The sequence below is a fragment of the Oryctolagus cuniculus genome, chromosome 4 (assembly GCF_964237555.1).
Source record: "Oryctolagus cuniculus chromosome 4, mOryCun1.1, whole genome shotgun sequence".
Taxonomy (NCBI): domain Eukaryota; kingdom Metazoa; phylum Chordata; class Mammalia; order Lagomorpha; family Leporidae; genus Oryctolagus; species Oryctolagus cuniculus.
This window is the reverse complement of record NC_091435.1, coordinates 131951780-131974990: the sequence shown is the minus strand read 5'-3', so window position 1 is coordinate 131974990 and position 23211 is coordinate 131951780. Positions and strand designations below refer to the sequence as shown.

General features: G+C 45.9%; 1 protein-coding gene across 4 annotated transcripts in view; it reads right to left on the bottom strand.

The window, feature by feature from the left end:
* Positions 1-9353: 9353 nt before the first annotated feature.
* The window catches only part of WWTR1 (WW domain containing transcription regulator 1), a 148573-nt gene continuing 134715 nt past the window's right edge, over positions 9354-23211 (bottom strand). For all 4 annotated transcript variants that reach the window (XM_008266317.4, XM_008266316.4, XM_008266319.4 and 1 more), the window contains exons 5-7: positions 20211-20344; positions 17924-18036; positions 9354-12784 (exon numbers count right to left, since the gene is read on the bottom strand). In XM_008266317.4, coding sequence (XP_008264539.2) covers positions 12600-12784; positions 17924-18036; positions 20211-20344 — 432 coding nt within the window. In that variant the 3' untranslated portion in view covers positions 9354-12599. The remainder of the gene's footprint in view (positions 12785-17923; positions 18037-20210; positions 20345-23211) is intronic.

Sequence of the window (23211 nt, the reverse complement as noted above, 5' to 3'; positions counted from 1 at the left end):
TTGTGTGTGTGTTTCATTAGGGAAGGCAAAGGGTGAAATGGATAACACCTTCTTCTCATCTTTTCTACAAATGCTTCCTTTGCTCCAACATCCAAAATAAATCTTGATTTGGGTAGTAACTCATCAGACTGTTACTCAGGTAACGAATATCATTAGTTCTATGTGTTACATTAAGGTATTGGGTTTTTTTTATGAATGAGGCAGTAACGTGGAGTCAAACCCACTCTTTTGATTTGGGTTGCAATCCCAAGTCCACCACACACCGACGTAAGGGTCCTGAGAAAGTGATTTTCCAACTCTCAGTTCTCCCTTCTGTAAAAGGACTGTGGCAAGACAAACATCCGGGAGTTCTGAGGTCAGCAAGGTTGAGAGAAAGACCTGAGGGGTTTTCACCGTGACCGGTGTGCAGCAAGGAGGATCCCAGGCACTGCCAAGCCAACCAAAATCAAAAACTAATTCCTGGGATCCTCAGGGAAGGGGGTGGGGGAAGGGCAGAGCAGGTCCCTGAGCTCTCTGCCCTCCGTGGCAGGCCCACGCTGTCCCCTCTGCTCTGCTACACTCTGCTGAGAGCTGCCGCTGACAAGCCCCTCCCTGTAGGCACAGGTGTCCTGGGTTGAAACCGCCTAACTGTGACAGCCCTCGCGGGGGCGCCTGTGAGCAATAAAACCACCCTTATTTGAGAAGTGGGAAAACAGAGATGTGAAGACGTTGGACAGCTGGCCAAGGACACAGAGCTAGTCAGTGGCAGAGCTGGCATTAAAGCTAGGATGTAAACCTGGCCCTGGGTTCCGAGGTTTCCGCAGCCAGATTCTCCTGCTCGTCCTGCCACGTGTCCTCCCAGAGTCAGCTCGTGGCCAAACTGCAACTCTCCTGCTTTCTCCTGGGCAGGTAAAGGTTCAGGTCCTTCCTGGGACCAGTGCCGTGGCGCAGCAGGTTAACACCCTAGCCTGCAGTGCCAGCAGCCCTTTTGGGCACCGGTTCTAGTCCCGGATGCTCCACTTCCGATCCAGCTCTCTGCTAAGGCCTGGGAAAGCAGTAGAAGATGGCCCAAGTCCTTGGGCCCCTGCACCCATGTGGGAGACCTGGAGGAAGCTCCTAGCTCCTAGCTTCGGATCAGCACAGCTCTGGCCATTGCAGCCAACTGGGGAGTGAACCAGAGGATGGAAGACCTCTCTCTCTCTCTCTCTCTCTCTCTCTCTCTGCCTCTCCTCTCTCTGTGTAACTCTGACTTTCAAATAAATAAATCTTTTAAAGAAAAGAATCTCTCTAAGGATCAGCTCAGTGACACTTGCCTTACATCATGTTTGGGTTTCCATCGTTTTAAAGTTTCTATTTGTATAAGTGTTTTACAATGTACACATACATTAGGATAGTCATATATGTATACAACATAATTTTTAAAGATTTATTTTATTTATCTGAAAGAGGTTTACAGAGAGAAGGAGACAGAGAGAGAGATCTTCCATCCACTGGTTCACTCCCCAAGTGGCCACAATGGACGGAGCTGAGCTGATCCCAAGACAGGAGCCAGGAGCTTCTTCCAGGTCTCCCACATGGGTGCAGGTGTCCAAGGACTTGGGCCATCTTCTACTGCTTCCCCAGGTGCATTAGCAGGGAGCTGGATTGGAAGAGGAGCAGCCGGGACTCCGACTGGTACCCATATGTGGTGCTGGCACTGCAGGCCAGGGCTTTAACCTGCAGCACCACAGCATCAGCCCCCACAACATAATTTTTTAAATTAATTTATTTATTTGAAAGGAAGAGGTACAGGGCAGGTGGGAAAGGAGGGGGAGGCAGAGAGAAAGAGATCTTCCATCTGCTGGTTCACTTCCGAAATGGCTGCAATGGATGTGGCTGGGCCAAGAGAAGCCAGGAGCTTCTTCCAGATCTCCCATGTGAGTGGCAGCAGAAGAACTTGGGCCATCTTCTGCTGCTTTCCCAGGCTATTAGCAGGGAGCTGGAACTAAAGTAGAGCAGCCATGTCTCCAATCAGTGCTAATACAGGATGCTGGCTTCACAGGCAGTGGCTTTACCTGCCGTGCCACAATGACAGCCCCTATACATTGTTTTAGGAGCAAGCAAACACATACGTTGAGGCTCCATGATTTAAAAAAAAAAAAAAAAAAAAAAAAAAAAAAAAAAACTTTGGGACTATCACGAGTCATGGTCCTCAGACTCAGACTTGAATATGCACCAGAATCATTTCAAAGCTTGCTGAATAAATGCAGATTCCCAACTGCCAGAGTCGTTCAAGTTCATGAGCTTTGAGAAATTCACTTTTTACACTAACAATTTAGGATATTCCAAGGCAGGCGAACCATGGACTGTTACAGACCCTGCTCTGAGAATGCATTTATTTTTTCCTTTGTACTTAAGAACTCAAAGCCACATATCTCCCCACCAAAGGGTATATAGATGAATGCAGAGAAGGCAACATTGTGTGTGTCTTTCTCTTCTCCACTGGCGCCCCAGCGTCTCCCAGCCCTTGCTTGTGGCTCTGCAGAACCCATGCTGGTCACTGCTCCACGACAAAGCCATCTGCTGCCCTCTAGTGGTGACTCAGCTCAACTGATGGGGCCACACAAAACAGATCACTAGCACTTTCTCCAAAAATAGCTTTGGCCATCTTTCCAAAGCATCCAATTTTTCTCCAATTATTTCCCTATCAAGAACTATTCTTCAAGAACCTCATAGGCTCAAGGCATGGGAGTGAGAGCTAATAAATGTTTCCACATAGGCCAGTCCCTTGTCCAAGCTGCTGGCACAGAACAAGCAAAACTCCTGCCCTGGAGACACGGACAGGCTCATGGGGGCAACATCTTACTGTTAGATGGTGTTAGGTGCTGGGAGAAAATATGACCTGGGAAGCAGAGTGGGGCTTTCATCAGGAAACAGGAGTGAATGCTCACCGGCCAGCTATGAACGGCTGGTATTTAACCTGAGTCCTGTCTCTCCATCTTCACCACCGTCTTGTTGAAGCACCCCTTTCTTCATTATGCCGATTTTATATGCAAAGAAACTGAAGGTCCAAGACTTTCAGAAACTCAGCTAAGGTCATAGTGTTAATTAGTAGCAACTGCCTGGCCCTGAACTTCATTGCCGGAATGAAGTCTGGGGCACATTTGGAAGAGCGTGCCCACACATGCCTGCTGTTAGCACTCACACACGCACGTCTGCAGGACTCCATGCCCGGCCTCCCGCTTCCCCATCACCAAGATCCCTCATTCTGCTTCCCTGAAGCTCTTATTTTATTCTGTGCTACTCCTGGACGTGGGTTGTCTTTCTCCAGGGCCAGGGGTTAATGACTGTTGATTTCTGCTAATCCCACCACTCCATTTTCTTCCATGATTAGCCTCAGTAGTCACATCATCACAGCCCGGGAAAGACAGCTGAGCAGGGCCTTGTCCTGGAAGCAGCTCCCCAGTCCTCAGGGTGAGAAGGTCAGGCCCAGTGGTTGGGCTTTGAGGAACACGCTTTGCAGTTTGGCTTGCTAAAACACCATCACTTATGGGGACTAGAGCCATAGCTAAAACATCAGCTTCTCAGTCTCCAATCGGTTACAGCTATCAGGCTCTCAAGAGTGCAGGAAGAAAGGGAATGTGTTTTCTGGACAAATCTGCCCATCTCCTAACTGTAGAAAATCTGTTCACATACTAAGGTGGCAGAATGGAAGAATTTTAATAGCATGCATGAGGCCGGCGCCGCGGCTCACTAGGCTAATCCTCCGCCTGTGGCGCCGGCACCCCGGGTTCTAGTCCCGGTCGGGGCGCCGGGTTCTGTCCCGGTTGCCCCTCTTCCAGGCCAGCTCTCTGCTGTGGCCCAGGAGTGCAGTGGAGGATGGCCCAAGTGCTTGGGCCCTGCAGCCGCATGGGAGACCAGGAGAAGCACCTGGCTCCCAGCTTCGGATCAGCACAGTGCGCCGGCCGCTGCGGCCATTGGAGGGTGAACCAACGGTAAAGGAAGACCTTTCTGTCTGTCTCTCTCTCTCACTGTCCACTCCGCCTGTCAAAAAAAAAAAAGATAGTATGCATGAGACAGTGAGCATTTTACACAAAGGGTCTTCAAAACATTCATGGAAATGCATATTACAAAAAATCGTGTATGGATTTTTAAAAATTTTGCACCAACATAAATTCATCCTTTAATTTTATTTTCCATGAATGTCAAAAAAATTTAATTTTAATTTTTTCATCTACTTGAAAGGCAACGTGAGAGAGAGACAGAGACAGAGACATCTTCAGTTTGCTGGTTCACTCCCCAGGTGGCCACAATGGCCAGGGGTGGACCAGTCCAAAGCCAGGAGCCTGGAACTCCACCAATTCCATCCAGGTCTTGCATGTGGGTGGCAGGGGCCCAAGCCCTCAGGTCATCTTCCTCTGCTTTCGCAGGCATGTTGGCAGGGAGCTGGATTGGAAATGGAGTAGCTGGGACTCGAACCAGTGCCCATAGGGATGCCGGCATCACAGGTGGCAGCTGAACCTGCTGTACCACAACCCTGGCCTTGAGCTGGCATATAGTGCCTGACTTCCAAGAATAAGGTTGGGGTTTTTTGGTCTGTTCATCTTCAAGTCTCATTCTTTGAGAATATTAAGAAAATAGACTGAATTGAATAGAAGGATTCAGTATCATAAAGATGTCAGTTTTGCCTAAACAATTCTAAAAATGTAATGCTATTCCAAAAAAAAAAATAATAAATACAGGGACGAACGATGCTTTGCTCCTAGAACACGGTAGGCTGCTGATGCGTATTGTTTCCTTTTCCTGTCCCTGTCTGCCTCTGTGCCAGTTCCTCACTCCCAGGATGCCTGCTCCTCCGTCTTACCTGACAACCTAGCCACAAATGCTCTCTTTCCTGAGCTTCAGCGGCTTCCACTTGGTGTTAAATTCTTCAAAGTGCCTAAGTTTCTTGGAGGCAGAGCAGAGCCCATGATTTCCATTTCGTCCCCTGCTGGTAGCGCCAAAAAGGCCCTGACACGTGGAGAAAAGCCGCCAACCTCTCCATTTTGGTTCATCTTTACTTTTCTGCTGATTCTTTAGGGCAGTCTAATCCTTAGACTATTCCTGTGGCCCCCAGTGTGTAGGATAAACTCCAACTCCAGAGCAAAGCGCACAGCTCCTTCAAGGATGACTCCCCATGGACTTTATCTGGGCTCACCTCCCACCTCACTGCCTCCACACACTCCCTCGCTGGGGCCATGGACTCTCAGAGTTGGGTGCCTTCATCCATGCTGTTCCTTTGTGTCAATGCCTGGCTGACTGACTGAAGAATAAGGCCCAGATGCCACGCCTATTCGGGGTGGTTCACACCTCTTCTTCCCTCCCTACTCTGAGCTCCCATGTCTCTGTCCCATAGTGTACGGCCCTGATGAGAATATATGCTCCTCTAGAGAAGGAATTGGGAGCCACCGCTGTGGTGTAGAGGGTTGAGCCTCTACCTGCAGTGCTGGCATCCCGTTGGGTGCCGGTTCAAGCCCCAGCTGCTCCACTTCTGAACAACTTCTCTGCTAGTGTGCCTGGGAAGGCAGTTAAAGATGGCCCAGGTGCTTGAGGCCTTGCACTCACATGAGAGACTGCGGAAGAAACTCCTGGCTCCAAGCTGTGGCCTGGCCCAGCCCTAGCTGTTGTGGACATTTGAGGAATGACCCAGTGGATGACAGCTCTCTCTCCCTCTCTCTCTCTCTCTTTCTCCTTCTCTCTGTATCTCTGCCTTTCAAATAAATAAATAAATCTTTTTTAAAAAAAAGAAAAAAGGAATTGAGTTGTCTTCATCCCTGTATTACGCATGCCTATTCGGTGCCTTTCACCTACCAGGGGTTCAACAAGTACTCACTTACTGTCAAATGAATGAATGGGGTTGATATATATTTATATTTATTTGCTAACTGGTTGATATTAATGACCCAGAGAATACTGGGTGATGTCAAAGGTCCTATATTCATTGGGACCCTCAGGAAAGAACAAATATGTCTTAAGACCAGAGCCCTCACTTGCAATGATTTCTCTTCAACTACCAAGCACAGCCTGCTGGCTGGCAAGGTTGGTGGGAGGTTATCTTAGTAGGCCGAGTTAGTAAGTCCCCAGCTTATGGCTTATGAATACTTTCTATCTTATGGAGCTCCTTCTAGCCTGTTCTTACAGAAAGATACTCTGCCCTCGTAGTCACTTGGCGTGCAGCATCGCCCAAGGCCCACGCATAGGAAGAAGGGGCAGGGCTGTCTTCGGGAGCCCGTTCCCCTGCTGTTTTACAGCTCAGGCCCCACGTTTGCTTTAATGCTCTGCTGCCATCTTCCAATTCTTAATAAATCTGAGCAAGAGGCCCCACATTTGCATTTCGCAGAAATTCCCACATATTATACAACCAATGAGTACAAGTTGTGAACTTCCCAACTTCTTCTAGTTTGACGGTTTTAATACTGAAAGCCTTGGGTCTTGGGACACCCCTCAATCCCAAACAAACCATGGCAAGCTGACTGCTGGTCCTCAGGCATGCCTTGCTTTGCTCCTGTGATGTAATGACTTTGTGAGTCCATTTAAGACATGCAGAACTCCCCGGCAGGGGTGGGTGTTTGGCCTAGTGGTTAAGACACGGGTTAAGTCATCCATATCCTGTGTCACAGAGCCTAGGTTTGATTTCCAATACCAGCTCCCGATTCCAGCTTCCTGCTAATGCACACCGGAGGAGGCAGCAGGTGACAAGGCAAGCAGTCGGATCCCAGCCACTGGCTTGAAAAGAGCTGAACTGAGTTCCTGGGCCCCTGCCCCAGCACTGGCCATTATGAGCATTTTGGGAAATTAATAGCAAATGGGAATTTTCTCTCTCTCTTTCTCACTCAAATAAGTAAATAAAAAATAAACCAACAGAGGCTGGTGCTGTGGCATACTAGGTTAAGCATCTGCCTATGGCACCAGTATCCCATATGGGCACAAGTTCAAGTCTTGACTGCTCTGCCTCTGATTCAGCTCCTTAATGGCCTAGAAAAGAATACCTTATTTTTCAACATTCCTTCACGTTTGAAAATGTTCAAAAGACAAAGAAAAATGCTATTAATTTTTTAGCTATGAAAATGATAATTCTATTATACAAGAAAATGTACTTTACAGAGCCACCTATTTAAGTATTTAGGAGTAAATATAATTGTTATTGAATTGTAAACACTTCCATTAAAGAACATGTAAAACAAGTATGGCAAATATTAACAATTCCTTTTTTTAAAGATTTATTTTTTAAAGATTTATGGGGCAGGTGCTATGGGGCAGTGGGTTAAAGCTCTGGCCTGAAGTTCTGGCATCCCACATGGGTACACATTGTTTGTTTACGATTTATTTATTTGAAAGGTAGAGAGAGAGAAAAAGAGAGATCTTCCATCCACTGATTCACTCCTTAAATGGCCACAACAGCTAGGGCTATGCTAGACCAAAGCCAGGAGCCAGGAACTCCATCCTGGTCTCCCACATGGGTAGCAGGACCCAAACACTTGGGCCATCTTCTGCTGCTTTCCCAGGCACATTAGCTGGGAGCTGGACTAGAAGTGAGCAGCCAGGGTTTGAACCAACACTCCAATATGGGATACCAGCTTAACCCATATTACACTATGGGGCAGAGAGTAATGTCAGTGAGCCTCTGGAAGTCAGTGTGAAATGTTGTGTGTGTGATTGACTTATATATTTGAAAGACAGAGAGAGAGAGGCAGACACACAGACACACACACATGCACACATATATCTACCAGGCAGGAGGAAGAGAGGGAGAGAATCTTCCATCCACTGGTTCACTCCCCAAATGACAGCAATGGCCGGCCCTGCACTGGGCCAGGCCAAAGCCAGGAGCCTGCAACTCCATCTGGTTCTCCCATATAGGTGCAGGCGCCCAAGCACTTGGGCCATCTTCAGCCAGGCGCGTTAGCAGGGAGATGGATCAAAGTGGAGCAGCTGGGACTTGAGCCAGCGCCCACACAGGATGCCAGCATCACAGGCAGCAACGTAATCAGCTGTGCCACAATGCTGGCCCCAGTCTGTCCTGATTTAGGAACAGAAGTCCTGGACCCATCTCACTCCAGTGACCAGAAACTCATGCCGAAAGTCTTCTTAGCATGACACAATGTGTGTGATCTTGATTCACTTCAACCTATTATATTCATTTATCTATTCTGGGCAGAATGGCAGGTGTCACCTTCAACTTAACATATTTTCTGTTCATGTAGTTGGCCCGTATTTCTGGCATGCTGTTTGGTTTCCTTATTGATTTGTAAGTTTGTGTACATTCTGGGTATCTTAGGTCTGTTCTCCAGAAGCAAACACTGACACAGGGCTAGCGTGCAAGTGATTTATTTAAGAAGTATTTAAGCAAGGCTCTATCAAGGAAGTGGGGGTTTATAAGGGAAACTGGCAGAAGTGGGGAAGCAGGGCAGCAGGCAGGGGGGAGAAAGAAGGCAAGAGTGAGCTCTCCGACTCAGGCCCACAGAAGGTCCCCTCTGACCCCCAGGGCACCGCCGGAGTGCCAGTCGCACGCCCACCTGCACTGCTGAGGGTCCTGTGGGGGATGTAAGGTCAGTCTCACTTGCAGTCTACAAGAGTGAGATACTTACCATCCATCGTTATCTGGAACGTTCTAGGAGTTGGGCCATATCCAGGTGCAGGTTGTCAGGGGTGACACAGGCCTTTGCATACGTTGCTGTTGGGAGTAGAAAGTGGCACAATCCTTTTTTGGGGAAAATACTGGGCAGAACCTAGCAAAGTTTAAAATCATGGAGGTGGGCATTTGGTGCCTCGAATCCCATATCAGAGTGCCTGAAATGCGGTTTTTAAGAAGGTACGTGAGACTGAGGCTCTGGACAAGATGCTTCCAACAGCATCACCGGCTGTGGCTCCGCTCAGTGCCTACGGCACGAGTGCTTTCACCTACCGTTCCACCTAGCGGACACAGGTGTAGGGCAGGAGAACCAAAGGACTCAACAGACAGAGGCAAGATCCTGTGGCAAGCCCCATCGCAGAACGAAATGACCAGCTGTTGTTTTGGTTTTAGTTCTGACGACAGACGAGGCCACATACGTATTATAACACTGGAGGAAAGAATGAGAACCTTACAGCTCTGTTGTCTCATCAGATATGAACATGCTGGCAGGACAGAGTGATTTTTTTTTTTCAACAAATACACACCTTTAAAAATCCCAGGGGATTTCTTCAACTAAAGTGGAAACCAGAATCGTGTGGACACTTTGAACATGGCATGGGAGCCAAAACGAGGTTTGCCTGTGCAATCTTCTTTCTTTCTTGGTGTGCCGGGGGTGTTAAATCAGCCACTCTGAGCGCCACCTCCCGGAAACGCACATACACAGATAACAGAAAGACAAAGCTCCAAGTGGAAATTCAATTGTATTTATTTTTCTTATACAGAATCAGAGGAGTAAAAACCAGTACCAAATACCGGGTAAAATGGTTTGATCTGATTGATTCAGTTGCATACTTCTGTATGCATAACATTCTAAATTAAAAATACACACACGTATGTCATATTACAAAATGCAGAAGTCAATTTTTTAAAAAAGTTAAAGTACTAGCACATAAATGATGTAGTGGGTTAGGGAAACGGTCTCTGTCAATCGCCCATTTTCCCAGTGAATCTACAATTTCCTTTTATGCTTTAACAACTTATTGATTTATTTTTTTACATAGAAGCTGTCCCTTCCGAAGTCACTTTCTAATGAGGATCACATCTTGAGAACACAACTTGGAAGAGCGACCCTGCTCTCACTCCACACCACCTTCCGCCGAGAGCTGTTCTGCCAGCTGGGGGCTACAGCACCCCCACCCACACTGCTCTGCGTGCTCCCCTGGCGTGGAAATGAAAGGAAGGACACTCACATCCTATACATTGTGGTGAAGCACTGTCTAACGGTGGCCTAGGTCACAGAATGACAACCCGCTTTTGACAATGTCTTTACTGCAAGAAAACGTATCGGGAAAAGGATACCTTGAAAGATCTCGGAAGTTATTTTTCAATTTCACTTTTGAAGATGCCTTTTCCATGGCAAAATTTTGGAGTGAAATTGATTGATTTGGGAATAAGAAGACTAGCTAGGCTGGCAGTTGTTTGATAAGAAATATAGTATAAATTAGCACCTTATTGTGAATTCTGCAAGGGTTTTTAACACTTACAATAATAGGCAACAGCCATTAAAAACTTGCTCTTACTTTATGTTTCTAGCTTTAGTGTTCTTTAACAAAGGCCATATTTTATGGCCCTAAAAACAACAACAACAACAACAAAATTATATCTGGCTTCATCTATTAGTAAACACATAGTCAGGGTCTGTATTTTATTCTGGAAAAATATTTAATATATTTATTAATAAATGTTCCAACTAATTTTGCTACAAAAATTCTAGTATTTTCTAATGCCACAAGCTTACTAGAAAATTACTTCTAAGAATTGGTAATATAAATCATCAATGATTCAACTACTTAAAAAAAAAGAGAGGGGTATCTATTTCTTTTACATTTAAAAACCTGAAAATGAGTCTATAAAAATATTTTTTAAAAATACAGTAACACTGCTGAGTTTTATTAGGTCCCTTGTTTTATTTATTTTTTTCTTAGAAAGAATGTACAACTCTTTTTGCAATTTTTGCTAACAAAAGAGAAAAAGAAATAGGGCTCCCTTTCAATTTAGTAGCAAGATAAACATCACCGCACGTCTCTGCGTGCTCAGAGAACACGGAAGGAAAGGACGGGGGCACAGAACCCATGGGTCCTTCGGGTAAAGGAAATCACTCCATGGTGTCAAAGCCACAGGGGTTCACGCTCTTATCCGCCTGCACGTTCAGCATGGACAGGGCGCCCAGCGCAAGCCCTGTGCCTCTGCCTCCCACATAAAGTGCACCAAAGCCTTCTTTTCTCCGACAACAGACTCCTTTGGGTATCAAGGTTGTAGGAGAAAATTGCTGCTTTGTCCTTTTGGGGCGCCTCTCACACCTCCTGCCCGTCTTGCTTTGGGGGTCCCATAACGTGTCTATTTCCTTGTCCCAACAGGCACTTTCTCACCACAGCCCACACCTGCCCCACTGCATCTCCGATCTTTGCACTTGCTTTCTTTCCAACGAGATCAAATGCATCCTGCAGACCTATATTCCCGTGGATCCGAAGGACCTCGGCTAAGATCCCCACCAAAGAAGCCCCCTGTGGGAACTGAAAGGGTCCTCTTAGAGACCTGAATTATTAATGACTTTCCAACAAGAGAGTAAATTCATAGATTATAAATAATGTCAGTTCAAAATATTAAACAGTTCAGGACTTCATCGGCAATGCAAGCAGACTGCGTGCCAGGTGAACACGACACTCTCTCAGTCCTTCAAAGCTAATAAACAAGGTTTTTGGTTACATAAGAGGTATTGAATACATATTTCATGCCTTTTTATACCAACTGTAGCAAACAGGATTAGGATAATACACTTAGAAATCAATTCTGCTGAATTCAGAAACATACGTCTCCACCATAGGCCTTGGAGATCTGCTTCATCCTTCACACAGTTTCATAGATAGGATTATTTTAAACCCTTGACATCTCAAAAGCAAAACTGACAAGGCTTCAGAATTGAGATAGCAACAGCTTGTACGGTGTTCATCAGGCTGAAATTTGTGCTGGCCTGATGCTTTCAGCATAGTTTCAAAGACAAAAAGACAGTGGCCGCTGATTCATCAAAAAACATTTGACTGCCTTTGCCCTCTATGAAAAAATCACAACACTTTATAAAATAAACACCACATTCTAAGCTGCAATTTGAAAGTAAAAGTCCAAGTTGCAATTTAAAAACAAGGTTTTGTTCCATACATGTTCAGAAGTAGTACCAAGCTGGTCTCTTTCACAAGCTCACAGGTGTAAGGCTGTCACTCATATGGCTGGGCCTCCCAATGCAAGGCTCACGCCGTCTGCATGCCACACAGTAAAATAATGGAGAAACCAGACCTGGGTGTGCTTTTGAAAATACACAGTAATAAGAGCCATCAGAGCCAGCATGGGTTCCAAACTACACTGTAGACCATATAGCAGAATCTTACCAGACATATACTGATTTTTTTTTTTAAAGCTCAAGTTAAATACATTTCTTAAAGCATTCGGATCTGCTGTCTTCATACAGTTTTTGAAACTGTAAATTAGGCTTAATTTTGTGCACATTTCCTGGACCAATGTACCCGTCAGAATTCACTGCCTGTGGTCAGCTTTTTATGGTTGGTACTCAATTGATGTATAAATTTCACCTTACCTCCATAAAGCTTAGCCATGGGAGAGTAGAAAGTTAAAAAAAAAAGAGAGAGAGAGAGAGAAGCAACTTGCATAATGGATTCTGCACACACCACTCTGCGTATTCTGTCACAGGAACGCAGGCTTGCAGAAAATGAAAATAGAATATGTAATTCTGTTTAACTGCAGTGAGTGCCAATCCAAACCAGGCAATGATTAGACTGGCCTCAAGGAAAGGAGGGAGCATGAGTCGTGGAGGCAGAAAGGGGTGCACCTGCAGACTTGCTCCACTCCCGTGGCTTTTCCCAAGAGGCCCAGGAAATGTCAGGTCCCAGCTGCATCCACATTACAATGGTAGTGACTACAGCCAGGTCAGAAAAGGCTCGCTTTTGTTCAGAGCAGACTCCACATCATTAAAGAGGGGGATCAGGTCTTCAGATTCCAACGTTCCCAGGTCAACGTTTGTCCCCGGAAGACAGTCAAGGAAATCGGGGAAACGGGTCTGCTGGGGATTGATGTTCACAGGCATCGGCCCTGCATTTTCTCCTGAAACGAAATGAAAGGAAATCATGTTAATCCCTTCCCTTGACAGAGGGACGGTTCAAGTGTTAACAGAGCTCTCACCCTCAGCTCTTCAGCCTCCTTGTTACTGATCCTCACTGTAAACAGGCGCAGAGATGCTGGGGGGTGGGAGGGAGGCGATTCTTAAGTTGTTTCTGGGCAGACATGGTCCAGAACATTAAAGTGCAGGAGGATAAAAAGAGGGCACGCAGAAGGCATTGTGGGTCTGACCTTCAGTCTGTGCTCCGTGTCCGAGGCGCGAAGAGCTGCTTTGCAAGAGGAGGGGGCCCTGCCTGTCCCAACGCACAGCTGCTACAGCTAGAACCTATGGGTTACGTTCAAAGACAGTACGAAAGTGTTTCCAAAGTTTATAGAAAACGGAATTACACGATAAATTTAGGGCTGGTACTGTGGTGCAGCAGGTTAAGCCACTGCCTGCAATGCTGGCATCCCGAAGGAGTACCAGTTCGTGTCCTGGCTGCTCAACATCCAATCAAGCTCTCTGCTAATTCTACTAATCCACGGAGATGGCCCAGGGGCTTGGGCCCTGGTTACCCATGAGGGGACCCAGATAGAGTTCCCGCCAATATGGTCAGCATGTGATTGGCAGGCCTAACCGACCTTTCCCTGACACATTTGAGTTCTGCCCGCCCCCCGGCTCCCCCTTATGTGGTCGCTGTATAATTACATTTCTCCTTGTGAAAGGGTTTATGCCTACTTCCCCAACTGCCCTCACACAGGTGACCCTAAACTCAGGGAGTCAACACTCACTCAAGCAGGTTAACTTGAAACTCCTGTGTTTGTCAGGCACGTTTCGTATATGACATGAACCTTCTCAGAAGAGAACTTGGTGGCCGGCTCTGTGATCCCATGAACCGCACACCTCTGCGCAGCGAGCACTTACGAGGTGAGAAATCAGAGGCTGTACCACTCACCCTAAGCCTTCACTACCTGAAGCAGAGAAGCAAAGCTGCACCCCGGACGGCCATCCATGCGATGGATTCCAAACACTCGCCGTTTACTTACCTGAGGTCATTTTAAAAGGCATGGGGGGTTGCCGGCGCCGCGGCTCACTAGGCTAATCCTCCGCTTTGCGGCTTCGGCACACCGGGTTCTAGTCCCAGTCAGGGCGCCGGATTCTGTCCCGGTTGCCCCTCTTCCAGGCCAGCTCTCTGTTGTGGCCCGGGAGTGCAGTGGAGGATGGCCCAAGTCCTTGGGCCCTGCACCCCATGGGAGACCAGGATAAGTACCTGGCTCCTGCCATTGGATCAGCGCAGTGCGCCGGCCACAGCGCACCGGCCGCGGCAGCCATTGGAGGGTGAACCAACGGCAAAGGAAGACCTTTCTCTCTGTCTCTCTCTCTCACTGTCCACTCTGCCTGTCCAAAAAAAAAAAAGGCATGGAAGTTGGCTGGGAGCACCAGGCAGTGACAGCCACACCGGGAGAACAGAGGGAGGGGAAGGCCAAGATCCGTGACCGGCAGAAAAAGCAGCTCATGAGGCTATGGAAAACAGGCTGGACGAGAAAACTGACAAATTCAGAGGTCCTCAAGACCCACAGATTCCAATAAAGATTTTATTCCTCCAAAAAGAAGAAGGAGAAGGAGAAAGAGGAGGAGGAGGAGGAGGAGGAGGAGGGGGAGGGGGAGGGGGAGGGGGAGGAGGAGAAGAAGACATAGACTCAAATCTATCCTTTAAAAAAAAAAAAAAAAAAAGATCTACCGGGGCCAGCACTGTGGCACAGTGGGTTAATGCCCTGGCCTGAAGCACCAGCACCCCATGTGGGCGCCAGTTGGAGACCCAGCTGCTCCTCTTCCAGTCCAGCTCTCTGCTGTGGCCTGGGAAAGCAGTAGAGGATGGCCCAAGTGCTTAGGCCCCTGCACCCACATGGGAGACCCAGAGGTAGCTCCTGGTTCCTGGCTTCGGATCAGTGCTGCTCCAGCCATTGCAGCTAACTGGGGAGTGAACCATCAGATGGAAGACTTCCCTCTCTGTCTCTTTGCCTCTCCTCTCTCTGTGTAACTCTGACTTTCAAATAAATAAATAAATATTTTTAAAAAATTATCTACCAAAATTTTTTTTCTTACTTTACTTTGATTTTTTTTAATCCTTACTATCTTCCCAGTGTTTAAAAGATGAAAATAAATACAGAACTTCCATATGGCCCAGCAATCCCATTATACTGGGAATAGAACCAAAGGAAATGATATCAATCTGTTGAAGAAATTTCTGTACTCCCATGTTTATTGCAGCACTGTAAATACCCAAGAAATGGCAACAATCTATGTGTCCCTCCACTGAGGAATAAAGTAAACGTGGCACACATACACAATGGAGTATTATTCAGCCATGAAAAGGATGAGACTCTGTTATTTTTAACAATGTGGAAGTCACTAAGTTAAGTGAAATAAGCCAGGCACAGAAAGACAAGCATTGCATAATCTCACTTACCTGTGAAATCAAATTGAAAGGAAAACTGATCTCATGGAAATTAAGAGTAGAATAGCAGTTGCCGGAGCAGGGGAAAGCAGGGGTGAGTGTGGGATGGGAGCCACTTGGTCTACAGGCACTAAGTTACAGTAAGGGAAAGAAACTCTGGTGTTCCATTGCCCAGTAGAGTGACTTTAGGATGACAATAATATACTACAAATATTTAATTTAAAGGCAAAAGATAACAGACAGAATTTTGAAAGTTTTCACCAAAGACAGATGATAAATGTTTGAGGCGATGGGTTAACCCTGACTGAACACTGCACAGTGTGCACGTGTATCATGGTGCCATACGGTGTTGCATAAATATGTGCAATTCTTATGTATCAATTAAAAACAAAATTCGGGCGAGTGTTTGGCCTGGCAGGGAAGATGTTGGTTAGGACATCACAAACCAACCATACTGAAGTGCCTGCATTCGAGTCCCGGCTCCACTCCTGATTCCAGCTTCTCGCAAATGCATATCCTGGGAGCCTGAGGGATGCTCAGGTATTTAGGGCCCTGGTTCTCAAGCGGGAGATTCCAATGGAGTTCCTGGCTCTTGGCTTTGGCCTGCATCAGCCCCAGCTGGTGCAGACATTTGGGGAGTGAACCAATGGGTGAGAGTTCTCCTTGTCTGTCTCTCTGCCTCTCAAATATAAAATGATTTCAAAAGAAAATAGGGTCCATTCTTTTTCAAAAAGACTCTCCCGAGGATTTTTCTGATTTAACTTTGATTTTTATCTCTACTGGCTTCCCAGTGTTTAAAAGATGAACATAAACAATGTTTAAACACAGGAAGGAGCCACTTAGGACTGTTCCAAAGACAGTAAAGCCAATAATAATAATAATAACAACAACAACAAGGAGAGAGATGGCTTGGAGGTGGAGAGAGAACACTGAAGCAATACACTGAAGAGGAAAGCCAGCAGTTCAGACTATTCTGTGTGACCTCTCCCAAGACCAGGTCCGCCTCTGAGAGCACAGAGAAGGAGCTGCGAGGAGAACCCGGAGCTGCCCCCGTGCTGGGCTCGGCGAACACCTGCCTGTGAGTGTGGCTCTAAGTCTCTGCCAATTTGGATTCACAGCACAAAGAGGACTCAGATAGAAGAGTGTTAGCAAGCACAGGCACTAGGAACAAATGCTTGAGGAAAGCAATTTTAAAAGTTAGTTAATTAATTAATTTGAAAGGCAGAGGGAAAGACAGACAAGACACATGAAAATCTCCATCTGCTGGTTCACTCCTCAAATGCCCACAAGCAGCTTGGGCTAGGGCCAGGCCTAAAATGCTAGCCAGGAGCTCAATTCAGGTCTCCCACAGGGGTGGCAGGGACTCAAGTACTTGAGCCATCACCACTGCCTCCCAGGTCTGCATTAGCAGGAAGCTGGGACTGGAAGCAGAGCCAGGACTCAAACCAAGGCACTTCAAAATGGGAAGTGGATGTCCCAAACGGTGTCATAGCTGGACCAAATGCCTGCCCTAAAAGCAATTTCTTACTTTCCGCACAGAACAATTAACTTTCTATCATCAGTGATGATGCAGGAAAACTTAAATGCATCCTCCAAATGGTGGACACCTCAGCTGTCATTTATTTTGGGCTGTAGAATACCTTCTGGCAGTCTGATTCCTAGAGTGAAGTCTCGATTAGGCTAATAAGACTAAATTCGGATTTTGCAATTGGAAGTCCCACGCCTTGAGAACACATCAGGGAAGCCTGCTGAGGCCAGGTGGAAGGATGGCCTGGCTGGCAATGAGGTCAAAGTCATCTTGGTCCTCTTTGTATTTACCAAGGGAAGATATGATTTCCATACTGAAACTGGGAGCTGACCATTGAGAATCCCCCAAGTTGTTTCACTTTCAGATGCCCCTGCCGTTTGCTCCCCAAATGCAGTGAGAGACATGAAAAAATGTATGGTGCATGGCGGTGGAAAGATGTCAGCCAGTACCAGTTCCCAGGAGAGAAAGTGGCCGACCCATTACAACTGAAATCCAGTCCAGCACAAATACCTACTGCGGAAGACGGCGAAGCAGACAGGGGTATCTTAATGCAACTGCGAGGAAGAGGCTATACAATACAAGGCTCAGTTAATAAAGAAAAAAAAAAGATTTTAAAGTCCTGTGCCCAAGGGCAGATGCTGGTGCAACAGTTAAGATGTTGCTGGAGACTCCCATATTGGAGTGCCTGGGTCTGATTCTGATCCCAGCTTCCTGCTAACGTGCACCCGGAGAGGCAGCAGGTGACAGTTCAAGCAGGCTGGGTGCTGGCCACACACACGGGAAACTTGGATGGAGTTCCCGGCTCCTGGCTGCAGCCTAGCTTAGCCAGAGCTGCTGCGGGTATATGGGGACTGAACATGGATGGGAAATCTCTGTCTCCCCTCCCTGTCTCTCTGCTTTTCTAATAAATAAAAGTTCAAAAAAAATGTAATTAAGATTTTCCTTAAAAGACCCCATGCCTATATATAAAACTATATTTGGCTGAATAAGGAGGCGGGGCTGGAGTTTATTACTAGTGTTGGGGTTGGGTGGCTTTACAGTTGTCATTTTATGCCGCTAATGGGCACTAGTGCTTCTGGCTGGATTTTAGCATTGAGGTGCCTGAACAGACCATTTTAAACCACAAACACACTGCATGCCCTTGCGTGGCTCTCCTACCTGTGTCCATCTCCTCCACATTGCTGAGGAAGTCCTCTGGAGTGGTGGGGACGCTGTAGCAACCTAACCCCAGGCCGCTGTCGGTGCTCTGCTCCCTCGAGTGGTACGGCCCTCTGCAGGGCAGAAGATGGAGAAGTTGAGATGCAAGCCCACCACATCACTTTGCAAATGAAAACACAGTCACAAAAGTTCTAAACTAGCATCTTCCATCACTCCGCCCAGCTTTCCAGGCAATGAAAGGAAGCAGACTTGTGCCTCCCTTTAACTTTGAAATATGTGCCTCAATGTCATTAAAATTAATACATGGGAAGCAAATAAAACTGGTAATTCACTGGGGTCCGTGCTGCGGTGCAGCAGGTAAAGCTGCTGATATTCCATATGAGTACCAGTTCTAGTCCCGGCTGCTCCACTCCTGATCCAGCTCCCTGCTAATGTGCCTGGGAAAGCAGCAGAAGATGGCCCCAAGTGCTTGGGGGCCTGCACCCATGTGGGAGCCCCAGAATAAGCTCCCGGCTTCTGTTTTCAGCCTGGGCCAGTCCTGACTGTTGTGGCCACATAGGGAGTGAATCAATGTATGGAAGATCTCTGTCTCTTCCTCTCTCTTTGTCTCTGTAACTGCGCCTTTCAAATCAATAAATAAATCTTGAACAACAACAACAACAACAAAAATACTGATAATTCACAGTAAATTGGCACTGATTTCATTTTCACCTCAAAATAACGTGGACACAGAGTATGACACAATTTACAGAAATGTGGTTTGTTTGTGTTTTGTTTTGTTTTGTTTTCAAAAAAAACAGAAAATAGTACTGACTCAATATGGGTACTCATACTAGGGAGCAGAAAGAAGTACAGCCTTGGCTGTTGGGGGTTGAACCAGTGGATGAAAGATCTCTATCTCTGTCTCTGTCTCTGTCTCTCTCTCGCTGCCTTTCAAATAAAATGCAAATAAATAAATAAAAACTTTAAAGTAAATGTGATAGACACATCATCTTCTGAATAGCAACTCTACTTGGAGTGGAAGAAGGCAAAAAAATGAGATTTCAGTAGTGGCAGAGATGGGTTCAAATATTAATTGTAATATGTTGTTTACAGGGCCGGCGCCGTGGCTCACTTGGTTAATCCTCCACTTGCGGCGCTGGCATCCCATATGGGCGCCGGGTTCTAGTCCCGGTTGCTCCTCTTCCAGTCTGGCTCTCTGCTGTGGCCCAGGAGGGCAGTGGAGGATGGCCCAAGTGCTTGGGCACCTGCACCTGCATGGGAGACCAGGAGGAAGCACCTGGCTCCTGGCTTTGGATTGGCGCAGCAACAGCCGTGGCAGCCATTTGGGGAGTGAGCCAACGGAAGGAAGACCTTTCTCTCTCTCTCTCACTGTCTATAACTCTACCTGTCAAATAATAAATAAATAAATAAATAAGATCAGGTGGAAATGTAGCAATCTGGGTAGTGGGTATGTGAGTAGTTCTGTCATTCTTTATACTTTGCTGTATAGTTATTACTTCAAAGTCAACAACTTAAAGCCCCACTCCTTCATTATTTTGGTTACTGTTTTTCTTTTCTCTCTCTGACAACACTCAAGATTATATTTGTTTGTTTGCCAAAAGTCTCTGCAAAGGCAGAAAAGACAGGAAATAGAGTATTATTTGAGTTTGAAAGGGTACAATTAAAGTTGACTACGTCTACTCATGAAGATATTTCTGCTAAATAATCTTTTCCTTCTGCTGTTGTTTCATTTTTAAAAATCATTGTTTTAATCAATTTTGAATGGTAAAATAATTTTAGGCTCGCATAGAAGATGCAAGAAAAGTAGAATGAGTTTCCCTGTACCCTTCCCCCAGCTTCCCCAATAATCTTTTACATCACCACAGAACAATCACCCAAACCAGGACACGGCCATTGTATTGCACCTCAACTACAGACCTTACTCATATTTCATCAGAAACATGACTTCTTGCTTTGTTCTCAATTTACCATAGCACAAGCGTTTATCTCCTTGTTGATGCCACCAGATTCTTAGAATTACTAGACAGCACCATCTTGTTTAAATTCTAAGTTCATTTTTGTTTTCAGACTGCTGACTAGAAGTTAACTCCATGTCACACCATCAATTTTTGAATGAGATTTTAAAGAAGGTGAATACTTCCCCCACTTTCCTTTGGTCCTGCCAGCTCTGCCCACTCATCCCTCTGTCCTCAGCCCCACCCTCTGGCTCCGCACCTGTTCCAGTGTAAACAGAGACCACATATTTAAAACAGCAAAAGTCAGTGGACCCCAAACACCAACTCACCCATTGAGGAAAGGATCTGAGCTATTATTCGTGACGGATCTCATGTCTGGAGTCATGGCGGGTGGGTTGACTGCAGCCTGGACCGCAGCCAGAGTGTCAGCTTCCATGGGCAGCTGTCTGCAGAGAGCAGCCTCCTACACAGGGCGACAGACAGAGGGAGAGGCAAGAGTTACTCACTGGCACAAAATTTGGAGCAAACTTCTCATGAAATCTTTTCACTCAATACATAAAGCATTTTATATGTACTGCCAGCCAAGTCAAAATCATCAGGAAATCATTAGAGCAGAAAGTCTTACAGACATAAGTCTCTTTTTCACATTCACAAAGTGAAGGGGATGTTCAGCTTCTGGTCACTTACTTTGCAATTGTCCAACCATGCAATTGTTTAAAAGGCCAAATCAAACAATGACCTCTCAAGGAACTTTTCAGAGACTAGGGTATTTTTATCTCAGCTTCTGAGACCAAACCAGATTCCTCTGAATTAGCAGGTACATTCCAGTCTTTGCCAATTACAAGCCAGTGAAGCGGTGAGATTACAAAATTTAGGTTCTATATGAAAGTATATCTAGCTTTATGACAATAGGCAGGAGAAAAAAATAACTAGTTAAAAAGTTGGTTTAGGAGCCGGTGCTGTGGCGCAGTAGGTTAGGCCTCCATTTGTGGCGCCAGCATCCCATACGGGTACCAGTTCAAGTTCCAGCTGCTCCACTTCCAATCCAGCTCCCTGCTGATGGCCTGGGAAAGCAGCAAAGGATGGCCCAAGTGCTTGGGCCTTCCCACGTGGGAGACCCAGAGGAAGGTCCCGGCTCTTAGCTCCTGGCTTTGGATCAGCCCAGCTCCAATCACTGTGGCCATATGGGGAGTGAACCAGTGGTTGGAAGACCTCTCTGCCGTTCCCTCTCTGTGTCTGTAACTCTGCCTCTCAAATAAATAAACCTTTAAGAAAAAAAGTTGGTTAAAAAAAAAAAGTCAGTGGAGGGGTAGGTAGTAGGCATAGCAGTTAAGACTTTGGCTAGGAGTTCTGTGTCCCATTGGGAGTCCCTGGGTTTGAAACGCAGCTCCAGCTCCTAACTTCAGCTCCCTACTGATGCTAACCCTGGGAAGCAGCAATCATAGCTCAAGTAACTGAACTTCTGCCACCCACATGGGAAACCTGGATTCAGTTCTGGGCTCCCAGTTTTGGTCTTGGCTAGGAAGCCATGGCAAGCATTTGGGGAGTGGACCAGCAGATGGGGGCACAAAGCACAGCCACCCAGGTCTCTGTCTTTCTCTCTGCCTCTCAAACAGATACATTTTTTTTTAAAAAGTCAGTCAACATGTTAACCAAAAATATTTAAAATAAAAAAAGTCAATCCGGTTTTTCTATTTGACAATTTTGTTAACTAAAATGGTTGACAGTTGAGAAAACCATGCAGATCCAATCTAAATCCCATGGAGTTTGGATATTAGTAGCAAAACATATAAAAGCAAGCATTATTTTTTTGAAGTTAACATTACTTCACCAAGGAGAGTAGACCCAAAGGTTACAAATCTGTTGACTGCATTTACTTTTGGTAAGAAGTCTCTCCCACTTTGACAAACACGAACACACCTCAAATTCCCTTCAGTCTCCAAAACACTTTTGTATGTTTATCCTCACAGGCCCTTTCCCCATGTGTGCCAAGGGGTTTTCCTCTTTCCACGCTGAAGTCTACTGGTCTCACCATCCCTCAAACCCCAAAACCACAGATACCAGGGCAAACGGAACATTAGGTCACCTAGGGTAAGGTGTCTCTGTGAGATCTCTTCTCTGAACACGGAGAGTACCTGCTATCTAGACAACTCGCAGTGAAGTCATCAGCTATAAAAACTTCAGGTTACCAGAGTTCACGGTGCTGCTACTCGGAGTTGTGGGAACAGGACTCTTACAACCCATGAGAGAACTGATTGATAATTAGCCTACAATGAAACTAGGACTGTGATTCACTGAGTTTGAAATAATCAGAATGCTTCACACATTTTATCCAGTAACACATAAAAAGCAAACCAAAAAATGAAGATTTTTTTTTACAAGATGATTTTAGTCCATCATTCAAAATCCTGGAAGCACCCTCAGAACACATCTAGAAAAACTGAATTATTTTTGATAGTTTTTACATGACAAACAGTGTGCATTAGAAACCTTACTGTCCAATCCAAGCATCCCTAAATGACTTGTATAGAGAAGAACAAAAGGAATTGAACTTGGTACGAGGAACCTGCATGGAGCACATGAGCCCCAATCCCCCATTTACTCAGACCCCAAAGCACAGTTTGAAAACATCCAGTCAGTGGTGTAATTTCTGGTTCCTTATAAATCATAAATGAAAAGATCCTTTGGCTAATAATCTTCATTGTCAAAAAAATACGATGGTGCATTTCTTTATACCTAACAAAATTTTACTGCTATATGTCTTAAGAGTACACTGAATTTGTGATAGCCAAGGTCAGAATTTAAATACAGTAAGAATAATTTCTGGAATTCATGGAGCTTAAAAAATATATACATTATTTATTATCTGTAACAACAGGCAATGTGAACATTTTGCTTATAAAAAATCAGAAACTAGATGTAAAGCATATAGTTCTAAATTCTCTTTTTAAAAATTTTTTATCTATCTGGGAGGCAGGCAAACAGAGATCCTATCCACTGATTCACTCTCCAAATGCCCACATGGCAGGGGCTGGGCCAGCCGTGAACCAGGAACCAGGAACTCAATCCAGATTTCCCATGTGGGTGGGCCACCACCTCTGTCTCCTGGTGCCTACATTAGCAGGAAGCTGGTGCAGGGGAATCAGACACAGGTACTCTGCCTCTAGGATGCGGCATCTTAATCCATGCCTTGACCACCACACTAAACCCCTGTCCCCAACCTTTATTCTTCAATTAATCTACTTCAAATATTCTACACAGAGACAGCATAAAAATAATGCTGTGAGTGCTAAATATATACATACATGTCAAGAGACTATCAGTAATACT